The sequence below is a fragment of the Syngnathus typhle genome, linkage group LG7 (assembly GCF_033458585.1).
Source record: "Syngnathus typhle isolate RoL2023-S1 ecotype Sweden linkage group LG7, RoL_Styp_1.0, whole genome shotgun sequence".
Lineage (NCBI taxonomy): Eukaryota > Metazoa > Chordata > Actinopteri > Syngnathiformes > Syngnathidae > Syngnathus > Syngnathus typhle.
In genome coordinates this window covers 5,212,162-5,224,469 of record NC_083744.1, presented here as the reverse complement: position 1 = coordinate 5,224,469, position 12,308 = coordinate 5,212,162, and the positions used below count along the sequence as shown (strand labels likewise).

General features: G+C 43.5%; 1 protein-coding gene across 2 annotated transcripts; it reads left to right on the top strand.

Moving 5' to 3' along the window:
- The first annotated feature begins 970 nt into the window (after positions 1–970).
- On the top strand, positions 971–12,183 carry LOC133157397 (protogenin B-like). 2 transcript variants are annotated; one of them, XM_061283896.1, is made up of 19 exons: positions 971–1,158; positions 1,844–2,143; positions 3,720–3,864; positions 4,045–4,178; positions 4,363–4,659; positions 4,729–4,888; positions 4,974–5,221; positions 5,564–5,728; positions 5,942–6,247; positions 6,829–7,014; positions 8,315–8,410; positions 8,484–8,670; positions 8,770–8,897; positions 8,976–9,146; positions 9,284–9,466; positions 9,541–9,664; positions 9,747–9,873; positions 9,941–10,048; positions 10,120–12,183. In XM_061283896.1, exons 1-19 carry the CDS (start codon positions 1,101–1,103, stop codon positions 10,480–10,482), a joined length of 3,486 nt encoding a protein of 1,161 aa, XP_061139880.1. In that variant the 5' UTR covers positions 971–1,100; the 3' UTR covers positions 10,483–12,183. The 2 variants fall into 2 exon arrangements, with proteins under 2 accessions (XP_061139880.1, XP_061139881.1); XM_061283897.1 differs by lacking the exon at positions 971–1,158 and having other exon boundaries at positions 1,180–2,143.
- Positions 12,184–12,308: the final 125 nt, after the last annotated feature.

Here is a 12,308-nt window from a genome sequence, read left to right as displayed (position 1 = left end):
TACAAATAATGACTTCATGTGTTCATTATTGTGTGACAAATCCATGGTGACGCCACTCTCTCTACCCGTGTAGTTAATAGCTGGAACCGCCTATCCGAATCATGTATCACAGCCCAGTCAGAGGAAAGTTTCAAGAGAAGTATTGACGCAGTGTTTAAGTCTGAAAGGTGAAACTGCCGACCGCGGTATCGGTACCGACTTTTTTCCGACATTTCAACCGCGGCTTGGTAGCATCCCTTCAACGTCCGGGAAGTGAAGGAGCTGACAAGGGATTCTTCCCTCTGCTTTCTACCTCTCAATGAAGTCAATGAAGACAAATGACAACAAAGTGCAAGAGCGTCTGATTCCATTTCAGCACGTCCGCTCTAATTTGATGATGCATGTCGTGAGGATGTGAGGGGCTGTCTTTCTGGAACACACTGTCCCCGTTAGGGAAGGTGCAGTCCATAAAGTAACTCACAATAACAATAATGGACGGGTATAGTGAGACACAAATGGGCTGAATGTTGCTATTAACTATAGTCAATAAATCTTAAATAGTCTGCCCTTGTTTTTTTTTCTACAGCACATCAGGTATTCATAATATTAGTAAAAGTAGTATACCAATATAATATGTAATGTATATTATTTAGTAATATTTCTGAATAAGAGGTTCAACAAAAACGAAAATATTTCCAAAATTTGATGTACTAGTAAAAAAGTACACGTTTAGCCATCTCTAATTACAATTTGCTGTTGACTAGTAGTATTATTGTTAGATTAATTTTCACAAATGTTATGATTATTGTTTGGGATGAAATAAAGCTTGATTTTGAAGTGTTAATAACGGCTTTATTGTCGTATCTGTTTACACAAAAGGGGCAAAACATCTCTTCTGCTAGGTAGACTCACTAATGTCGCTATCTGGATTCGTTTTCTGAACCACGTAGTCTGCGCATGTGTAAACGTGAGGCCCCCCCCCCCCCCCCCCCGCATCCCCCCTCCCCTGCACTACTGAAGTTGCTCCGCTGCGAGCACTTTAGTGATTGGGGGACCTCCAAGCTGCACACAGGAGCGCGGAGGTTCGCTTTCGAGGAAAAATGAGACTGCACTGTGGATAAATGGCGAACTTTAAGATGAAAGTGTTGCTAATTTTGATTTCCTTTCTGCATTCACCAAGTAAGTGTTTTGTTTCTCTATGTGCGCACGGAAGGGAATGTTGCGTCCATCCTTGTTGACTGTCTGATTGTTCCATGTGGTGGGTTTTTATGCGAGCGAGCTGAAACAACTTGCTATTCATGTTCATATATTGCATGGAATATTTTCTATGATTTAAAAAAAAAAAAAAAAGCCTGTAAGGTTTTCGTCCCCTCCAGTTGTAATGCAAAAAAAATGATCTCTTTAAAAAAACAAAAAACAATCCCACGCTATATCCATCATTTGCTTGGATAACGCAGATGGAGAAATATGTTTGTATTACATAAAAATTGGGACTCATAATGGTTATCTGGATAGATGGGACATTTTATGGCCTTTTTAGACAGGTACATGGAAGTAGCTTGGTTTCAATTTGTTTTGTGTTATCATTATATTGACTAACCGTCCCAAACTAATGATGAAGTCTATTTTTTTATATTACCTTTCATATGAGAGACAAAGTACAAATACTATACTTTCTGTACTGTGTGTAGACTTATTGCACTTATTACAATGTAATACGTTTGATGAATAGCCCATTGTAGATACATCATCAAACAATTCCATCTGATGCTGTCATGATGGGAACACTGAAATAACCCAATATCTGATAAAGCAATTGTATCAACTATCAATCTGTCCCTAATGCTACTTTCTCCTCCCCTAGGTGTTTTATGTTTCAGTGAATTGTCGTTCATCACTGAGCCCAGTGATGTGACCGTTCTACCAAAGGACCCCGCTGTCTTGGATTGCCAAGCTCACGGACAGCCTCCAGTCACCATCAAGTGGCTGAAAAATGGTGTTCACTTGGCAGAAAGTGAGCACATCCAGCTTTTACCAAATGGCTCCTTGTACATACCAAAGATAAAGCATACCAAGGAGGAGTCAGATGAAGGATTCTACCAGTGCCTCTCCAAAAACAAATTTGGAGCCATCCTCAGCCAAAGATCACGTCTGACTATCGCAAGTAAGTATTAGCCTCTTAAAAACTTCAGTGACATTAATATTCACTTTATGGTGTTAAACAGTTTTTAAAACTAAGTCAAAAATAGTGTCTCAATATCCCACAAAAAAATACTCTAAGCTTTCGTTTGGCCAGCGGCATTGCATTGTGTTGGAGTTGTGTGTCATCGCTGAATGGTTGGCTACACAGAGGAATCTCTGAAAGGCCGTTTGCCTTTGGGCTTTGTTTGGAGTACCCCTGACCACCCCAGAAGAAAAGACTAGGTTGGGAGCGCATTTGTTTGTCCACATATCAGTGGACAGGACAGCTGTGTCTGTTCAATGGGCCCGTTTGTGTCGCTTATTGGTTTGAGGATTATTTATATCGAGTGTCGCTATAGCATAACTATAATGTTGACTTAGAAGACAGGAAGTTTACGGTAAACATCTACATCGACGACTTGCCATCTTTATGAGTTCTATTTTATAGAGGGGGAAAAAAATCGTAAATGTGCAGTTACAAGGCATTTACTATGCTGATTTGTTTATAGATGGTGTCTATTTAAAATAATTAGTTTTACTAATTTGAGAAAAAAAAAAAAGACCACTAAACCCCCCAAAAGTCCAAGTTTAGTCCAGCGTCCACTCTTTTGTGTGAGAAGAGGTTAAAGGTTTTGGTCATCTGTGGGCGTGGAGTTGGAGGATGGGCCCCCCCCCTCTCGCCGCTCGCCTTCTGTCCAGAGGTCCTGGAGTTCAGAGGTCAGCGTAGAAGGCCTTTGTGATGTCACATGGCTGCTGTGACTGGGCTGGCTCGCCGCGTCGGCTCCCAGGACACGAGTCCTTTCACTGGATCGACCCCTGTGTTGCCCTGTCAGGCAGAGGCCTTTTGTTGAACGTGGGACACTTTCTCTTGTGAATGAACATGGCCAGTACGCCACAGTGAGTGATTATGGCTTTCTCAAAACCATCCAGGGAGGCTTTTTGCTAGCACTCTTTTGAGCACATGAGCACTTTCATAATAATTCCTCATCCAACACAGGGTGTCAGAATGTGAAAATAAAGAGCATGTTGACAGATGATACAAGCAACATCAGAAACACAACAATTCGTTGAATTTAGCTTTGACCTCTTAAGAGAAACTTACGCACTGTAAAGGTAAATTATCTCAGGCCAGTTTTAGGGAAATGATGTCTTAAAACTAGCATGTTATTTGTGCATGAAATTAGGTTGTAAATTACAAGGTTCCCCCTTTAATTTGGTTTTCCCAAAGCTGGGGATTTCAATGTGGGGTTTCAGTGGGGAGAATGGGCTATTGATTTTCTTTAACATGATATTGACTTGTTTCTTGCGTGTGCGTGTGCGGGGGAAGGGGAAGACTTATCACCTTAATGAGTGAAGGTCATTGGTAATATTTTAAGGAGGGCCCCTTCCACATGAATGCAGATTAGGGGTTTTGTGCTAGCTAGAGATGAAAAGGCCTCAGATCAGATGGAACACATTGACCATACTTAATGAAAATTTAGCTTAACCCTAGAAGTTGATCATAGTCAAAAATGTATACAGCCATGAGTTGATTATTTGGTTTTTCTACTTCTATTCAGGTATTTCAGAGTTTTTGTTCCACCCATTGCCTACGGAAGTGACTGCGGGCTCGGTGGCCCGATTCTCATGTGGAGTCACGTCCCGACCTCCTGCAACCATCACCTGGGAGTTTAACCAAAGCACACTGCCGCTACATACGGACAGGTTGATACCTTCAGTTAACCTTGAGTCATTTTGCATGCGGTCATGATACAAGGAAAAGTAATAGAGCAGGGGTGTCCAAACTTTTTGCAAGGAGGGCCAGATTTAGTTTGGACACCCCTGTAATAGAGCAACTTGGTAGTTAGCCAAGTTTGACCCAAGTGATGATTTGTTTGTGTGCAGAATCACAGTTCTGCCCAGTGGAGTCCTTCAGATCCACAATGTACAAGCGAAGGACGGCGGGCAATATCGATGTGTCGCGACTAACATCGGAAGTCGGCAAAAGAGTCGAGAGGCAAAGCTGACAGTCAGCCAAGGTGAAGAAATGACACTAACTTGTTTGAATCATTCTTGGATGGAACTTGTTTTGAAAGATTATTAGTAGTAGTAGTAGTCGTATTAATATCCATCCATTATAATTATCCATCCATTATTATTATTATTATTATTATTATTAGTAGTAGTAGTAGTAGTAGTATTATTATATTTCTTTAATTAAAGGTGGGGACACTAAAACCCGTCAGAGGCCCAAAATCATCGCCGGACCTCAGAACATGACAGTTTCTCTCCACCAAACGGCGGTGCTGGAGTGCTTAGCCACTGGAAACCCCTGGCCTATCATTTCCTGGAGTCGCGCTGATAGTAAACCCATCGATGTATACAAAGCCAAAGTGTTGGGCAACGGGAACTTGGTTATTAGCGACATCAATTCGAAGCACAGTGGAGTCTACCTCTGCAGAGCCACGACACCCGGAACCCGTAATTTCACCGTAGCTGCTGCCAACCTCACTGTCCAAGGTACAACCTTGCGATTTGATGATCAAATGTGTCAAACTTACCTCATTCCTTGTAAATCTCTCTTTTCAGTACCACCATCGATCGTTGAGCGGCCCGAGAGCCAGACCCGTCCAAGAGCCGGTACCGCCCGTTTTATTTGCCAAGCCGAAGGAATCCCCCCACCCCGCATTAGCTGGCTAAAGAACGGCGAAGAGGTTCATTTAAACGGACGGATTAAGATGTACAACAGGTATTCAAGACAGATTTATTACACAAATTGGCCAAAGGCTTTCGTGTCTTGTATTGATTGTGTGCTATTTTTCTTCCTCCCACAGTAAACTGGTGATCACCCAGATCATCCCAGAGGACGATGCCATCTATCAGTGCATAGCAGAGAGTGAAGAGGGCTCTGTGCTGTCTTTGGCACGACTTATTGTGGTCATGTCAGAGGACAGGCCCAGCGCTCCCAGGAACATCCACGCCGAGACCATCTCGAGCTCGGCCATTTTGTTGGCGTGGGAGAGACCGCTCTACAATGCTGACAAAGTCATAGCCTACTCCATCCATTACATGAAAGCCGAAGGTGAGACCAAGATGGCTGAGAAAATAATTTCAAGTTGATGAGTGTGTTATGTGATGCGCTGTCCTTGGAAAGGCAATTTCTTGTTGCTGTCCATTGACAACGGCAGTTTTTTTAAAGAGGCTTTGAAAGCCATTGTGCACTCGCTCTTTGTACTAAAAAGTAAAGATACCGTTTAGAGTCTTGTAGAACTGTATGTTACTTTGACTTTTTCTATTCAGTAGAAAAAAAAAGTTCTTATACAACAGCAATTATTGTGCTGGTTTACAAAAGCACAATAACATTTATACCATTTAGGCATTTTTTATTTTTTCAAAACCTAACCCGTTCTCCACCGCACGTCAGGTCTGAACAACGAGGAATACCAAGTTGTGATTGGCAACGACACAACCAGTTATATTATTGATGACCTAGAGCCTGCTAGGAATTACAGCTTCTACATCGTGGCTTACATGCCAATGGGAGCCAGTCGTATGTCCGATCAAGTCAGTCAACACACCCTGGAGGATGGTAAGCTTTGAGACTCCCAGCATTCCTTGCAGTAAATCACTCTGACGCTTTAGTTAAAGTCAATGTAAATCTTGTGTGTACACAACACCTTTAGAGTGGGAACATGGGGGGGAAATTTTGCCATTTTCCATTGCTAGTCATTAAGTAGAAAATTCAACTAAGACTGTTCAGCGTTAGACCGCCATGTTCATACGTTCACATTTTATTTTCCAGTGCCTCTGCGTACACCAGAGCTACGTCTGATAAGCCGCAACTCAACAGACATCCAGGTGAGCTGGCAGCAGCTTCCCTCCAAAGTCAGCCGCGGTCGGGTGTCAGCATACAGGTTGTCGTACCGCACGGCCGCGGACAACACGGTCATCTCCGTGGAGCTGCCTCAGAATACTACAGAGTATCTCCTGGAGGGCCTCCAGCCCGACACCATCTACCTGCTCCGCATGGCCGCAGCCACCCGAATGGGTTGGTGTGAGCCCTCAGCGTGGACGTCCCACCGTACGCCCAAGACATCCAGTCGCAAAGGTAAAGTTGCGTTGGCGTCGAAAGAACATTTTAAACGCTCTGTGTTAATGCTTTTATATGTGATTTTTTTCAGCGTCACGTAAAAGGTTCAATAAGAAAACCATACAATCCCAATTTGCTTTTTGGAAGGTCCTTCTTCAGGACCATCTTGTGTTTGGAGTTTGTTCTCGTAGCATTGTCCCGGAGCTTTTGTATTGGTTACTCTGGAACCTTTGCCCTCGACTGTCAGTGATGTAAGCGCGGCCTTCGTCACGGGTCATAAAGAGAGGCCCTCCGGCGTCTGTGTGTGTTTGGGGAGGGGGGGGGAGAATAGCTTCTTTTCACATCCTGCTGTCTTCTTCCAAGCTTTTTTTTTTGCTACTGCGGCCTACATACGTTTGTGTTGATGAGCTGCCCAACAGTCCAAAGTGCTGAAGTATAGTAAAATAATCGAAGCCACTTTCCTCTCATGTTTATTTAATCAAATACACCAAAAACGATAATGCTGCATTGCATCCGTTTCCTGCACTCAAATCTCCCTGCTCTTTTCTTATAAGAGTGAATGCGTATTGATCTCATGGCTCCTCTCTGTGCCCTCTCAGTGCCCTCGGCCCCTATTCTTCAACTTGAGCCGCTTAACTGCACTTCCATTGTGGCGCGCTGGCAAACCGCCCCGGAGATGGAGGCTGTCCTTGGCTATCGCCTGCGTTACCATGAGGAAAGTCAACCGGAACAGCCCGTCATCCAGCTGCAAGCTCAGACCTACACCTACACCATCAGCGGCCTTGGTAAGCGTGGACGCAGCTGATAACATTAGCATACGTCTGCCGTGTCCGTTGAGTGCAGCATTTGCATTTACGCCCGCAACACAGATCAATGTGAGCTGACCGCTCTCGTTTGCTTGCACTATTGAGTGGGATCAGGCTCCCCAGGTTAGAGGTCAGTGTCCAGATGTCCCTCCCACCACCGTTTCCCATCCAGTGACTTGCATAATTACCCCTGGCTATTGTGCTATGTTCGGAGCCAGACCTGCTTTACCAGATTTTAGCCACCTCCCCCTTTTTAGCTGGACCGCGACACACATGCAACAGACCCTTGGGATTGGCCAGAACTGGACAGGACCACTGACCTTTAACCGTGAGACAGCAGTCTCAAATTAGTGCCCTGCCCCCAATGCTAGTCTGTGCTGTCCATATAGAAAATAATAATAATCAATGTGAAACTGAGCCGAGTCATGCTGATTAAAGTAAAATTCAGCTTTATGTGAATCACCAAGCAAGGTTGCTTGATTCTCTTTTACTTGATCTGCTAAAATATAAAACCCTTATATTTATCAGTTTTTAAAATGTAAATAGGCTAGAAATGTAGCTGTTGTGCACAACTTTGAAGCCATGCTTGCTCCAAGTTGAAAGCTACAACAAGGACACCAGGAAAAGTGTGAGAGGGGAAATACCCCCCCCCCCCCCCCGTCCTGGACTCCTACACCCCTGCACCCAGATTCCGTCTGTTCTATCTTGGCCTGACCCGGTGACCCAAGTCAACCCCCCTCCGGTCCCATGGGCCTCGGCTCCCGGCAGCTGAAGGCTGCCCTTCCGCCCAGCCCCCACAACAGACCTGGACACCCGCCTTCCATGGTCAATACCCATAAGCTGACCTTTCACACTGGAAGGCATAAAACTAATCTTAACACTACCCCAAAATGCCCTGATTCAGGAGCCCTAGCAACGGTGTATTTAGGTTCAAACATGTCAAAGACTGATCTTTTGGATGTATCAAAGTTTCTCATTTTATTTCCAAAGCATCAGTCAACAACGTAGGATTTAGTGGATTTTTAGTTTCGAATAAATTTGGTTTGATCGATAAGTTTGAGCTTACAAGCATTTTTTTCTCAGGGTTTGTTGGTCATGCTCTTGTTACATGGCAACAAATGATAATTACAGGTTGGGGTGACATAGGAGACCATGCATTGTCCATGCATGGGGGGGGGGGCAGTTATGACCCCCACACTTTGCCCTCTAGTGCTTGCCTTCTTTGAAACTTGCCTCCACTTTAGGATGTTAAAACTAAAATATCTTTTATGTCTTCCAGATCCCAGGCGAAGATATCGTATCAAGATCCTGGCTTTTAGTCAAGCTGGAGACGGCTATGAGACAGACCAAGCCATCAGTACCCCTGGATGTGTCTGTGAGTCCATTTTCTACTTTGAAATCTCTCCTGTTTACATTTGTAGTCATGTTGTCGCTTTGGCTATCTACAGCGGCAAGAGACCAAATGGCAGCCACCCCTCCATCGCCTGATCATGTGACTATCCTGGCCAGTAATTCCTCTGAAGTTTCTTTACGTTGGAGCCGTCCCACTTTCCCGTCTGGGAAGGTCGTCAGCTACACTGTCCGTTACACGATTGTGGGCACACACAATGCATCCGCCGTACGCTACCTCCAAACGTAAGCTAGCAAACAATCTCACACATCAAATAATTTCCTTTGCTGAAGATTATGAAGTGTTTGGGATTTTAAGGGTTGTTGTTTATATCCCCCCACCAGCACACAAGAAAATGTGACCATGCAAAATTTAGAGCCAAACACTCGCTATGAGTTTGTGGTACGCCTTCACGTGGATCAGATGTCGAGCCCTTGGAGCCATGTGGTTTACCATCGCACAAAACCAGCAGGTTGATCAACATACAAAGTAACCAGAGATATATGTATTCCCCAGCAAATATTTGATTTCTTCATGTTTTTTTCCGCAGCTCCGAGACGACCACCTACAGGAGTGAGACTAACTCTGATCGAGGATGACACGGCGTTGGTATCGTGGAAGGAGCCCACCGAGGCCAACGTGGTGGTTACACATTACACCATACTTTACGCTTCCCAAACATCCTGGATGGCCGGACGCTGGCAAATAATTCAAAGAGAGGGTGAGCAGTGTCCCCAAAAAAACAACAACACAATCCTCCATATTTATATATTTGTGTCCTTTTTTTATTTACATCCTCTCTTAACTCTCCCTTTTTGTATTCCGCCCGCTAATGTCTGCTTCTTGTACCATGGCTAGGAAGCCATACAATGGCTCTTCTGGAGAAGCTAGAACCAGGTAATGTCTACCTGGTGAAGATCTCTGCCTCCAACCAGGTGGGGGACGGGCCTTTTTCGGACGTCGTCGAGTTGGTTATGAAACGTGGAAATGTCCAACGCAGCAAAAACGCCTGGCGCTCGGATACTTTTCAGCATACCGCAAGTGAGTAACAGACAAGTCACTCATTTAAAATCTTTGAATAAAAAAATGTAATCTTGTTGATTTATTTTTTTCAGTCTTCTCAGATGGTCTTTACCACATAGACCAGAGATCCATGACTGGTATCATCGTTGGCGTTAGCATCGCCTTGGCCTGTATTGTAATGTGTGCCTTGATCCTCATCAGTAAAGGGAGGCCAAGGTACTTGTTTTCATCACTGTGGATCTACAAAGTGGTTTAATTTTCAATAACTGGAATTTTTATGTGTATTATTTCTTTCCAGGAAATCTTCTAACCACAAGGTTGTTGCTGTGCCGCGTGGCGAAGGCTTGTCTTTGCCTCACGAGCGCCACGTCGAGAACGCTGAGGCTCTCATTCCCATGATGAGTACCAACTTCATAGATGCCAAAGTAAGAATAGACCTAAAAAAGTTATAATTTAAAAACAGTAGAATTCTAATTCTGTTATGTGTTTTAGGGTGGATCTAATATAATGATAAATAACGCGAGTCCTGTCATGAGCAAAAATCAAAGCAAGAAGTGGCTTCTTCTTAACAGAGATGTCAGCACACCAACTGAGATTGATGTAAGTGTTGCGACATCATACTCTCATTCGTCTTAAAAAAGGTTTGACATCTATTTGTTGTTTTTTTTAAGGTTGAAGGGAGGGTCCATTTGTATGAAGCTGGCAAAACCGTTCTACACTATGAGGAGCATTTAGGCGCCGCGCCTCTGCCTCCATCATCTCGGGAGATCATCTTCGGACCTTTCCACACCGAGACCTCGCAAAGCAGCGAGAGCAGCCAAGAGACGGGAGACTCCGGACATTACTCCAACGAGGAAAGCAATGAAGATATGAGCAATCCGTCGACCAGTCAAAGCTCCAAAACAGAAACTCCGGATAATGCACATGTAGCCGAGCCGAAGGCGTCTTTCCGGGTAGAAAAGCAGAAGTGTGTTTGCTACCATATCTCCACCCCGGATGATGCTCGGTCCGGCTGCGCTTCGGGCGGCAGCTAGCACTCCGTTTTTCACCCGGCTCCACAAATGACCATTGCTACCTCGTTTGCTTCCTGGTTTGAGCCCTCTGCTTATTTCCTCTGGCACAAGGGAACAGGAAGTCACCTGCTGTGAAGGAGGAAATGAGGATTTTCTTCAGATCTACCTCAGGATTTTGTATGAATGTTGGTCCCAACATTTTCTTTCTTTTTTTTTTTTTCCCTTCTCCTGTTCTACCTGTTGGTCTTTGTGGCATCGTCTGTCCTAAACCAAAACTCACCCATGATGAATGTTTGAAAAAATATGCTGTGATACGTCTGGTCATATTTAATTTGTTTTCCATTGGACCTTGATTGTCTACCTCAGTTTTTGTCTCATCATGGCTACCTCCAAATGGTGTGTGTTTTTGCGGTTGAAAGAGCTTTTGTTTCCCATTGCTTGTCTTTTTTTCCCCCAAACATTTTGTGTGGTTGACTCGAGAAAAAAAACAAGTGCATTAGATATCGTCAAACCGTTTGGGTTGTACGAGATGTTGGACATTTCCAGTGCACTGAACTCAAAGCTTTAACACGGCCTTAATACTGCAACGGGCCTTGCATACTCGATCCAAAGACAGGAACATTTGTACCCAAAGACTTTGTCATAATAGGCAACCAAAAATACAGTAGAAGTACATGAAGAGTGTCTTTGCCAAAAATCCACTTCTGTGCCATTGATGTAAATTTATCTCCGAATGGTGCTTTTTCTCGGTGGAAACTTTAGTCTGGTGAAAGCTTTAGCGCAAGTTCTCGTGGCTTGTGTTCCGTTTGCCTTTTGAGACCATTGCTAAGTGCAGCGGTGACGCCGATGCTATTATCCAAAGAGTTGTCTGCTTCCTCACATGGGTGTGGCTTTCCATTCAGTTGATCCTTGGCAAGATTTGGTGGACACTATTGATTGATCCTGTGTGTCTTGTCAGTGATAGATGATGGTATTTATTCTTTGGGCACACATTGTCTAATACTGACCCACCCCCCCATGTGATGTATGGGGGGTTGTTATCAACGCCTCCATGATATGTGGTGTTCAGATGTGACAAAGAAGGATTCTGACGATCAAAATGGAAGCCCAGTGTGTGTGAAGAGCAACATAATCAATTTTTCTATCTTTGTAATACAAATTATCTTAACCAAAGAAGCTTTAAGTCTCTAATTTAGTGATTTTCTTTGGGTTCATTTACACAATTTGAATTTAAATGTGCTATATTTCTATTCAGTTTTGATTTGTAGAAAGGCATTTTACAACATGTTTTTTTTACTTGACATTGCAAAACTGATCTTATTTCACCTTAATGAGAATTAGGTTGGAACCTTTACTTTAGATGGTCCTTTAAGTATTTGTCCTAGTTTCAGTGTGGCATTTCCCCAAGTTCATATTGTCAATGTCATGCTCAGAGTTTTTCCTGTGTTCTTCATTACTATAATTACAAATGTTGACATGAATGCCACAGATAAATTTGCTGACTTGACTCAGGTGCCAAATTTATATTTAGTGAGTAGTCTTGACTGTTAATTTAAATGAGCTTTTCCCTGATTTCCATGCTTTTGAATACCAAAATACTCCTTTTAACCCAAAGAGTGCAACAAAACAAAGTATTTTATGGGTTGGAATGTTGCAACCGACTTTTTGATACTCTCAAGATTATTGCAGACGATAAATAAAATTGTTCTTGGGAAAAAAACATCTTGTTGTTTCCTTGTCTACTTGATATACTTTATAACCGTTTGAAAGCTTAAATAGATTTGAATGTATGTCGTATTATAGTAGCACATCGGTCTGTCTCGGTGTGATTAACAGTTGTTGAGCGA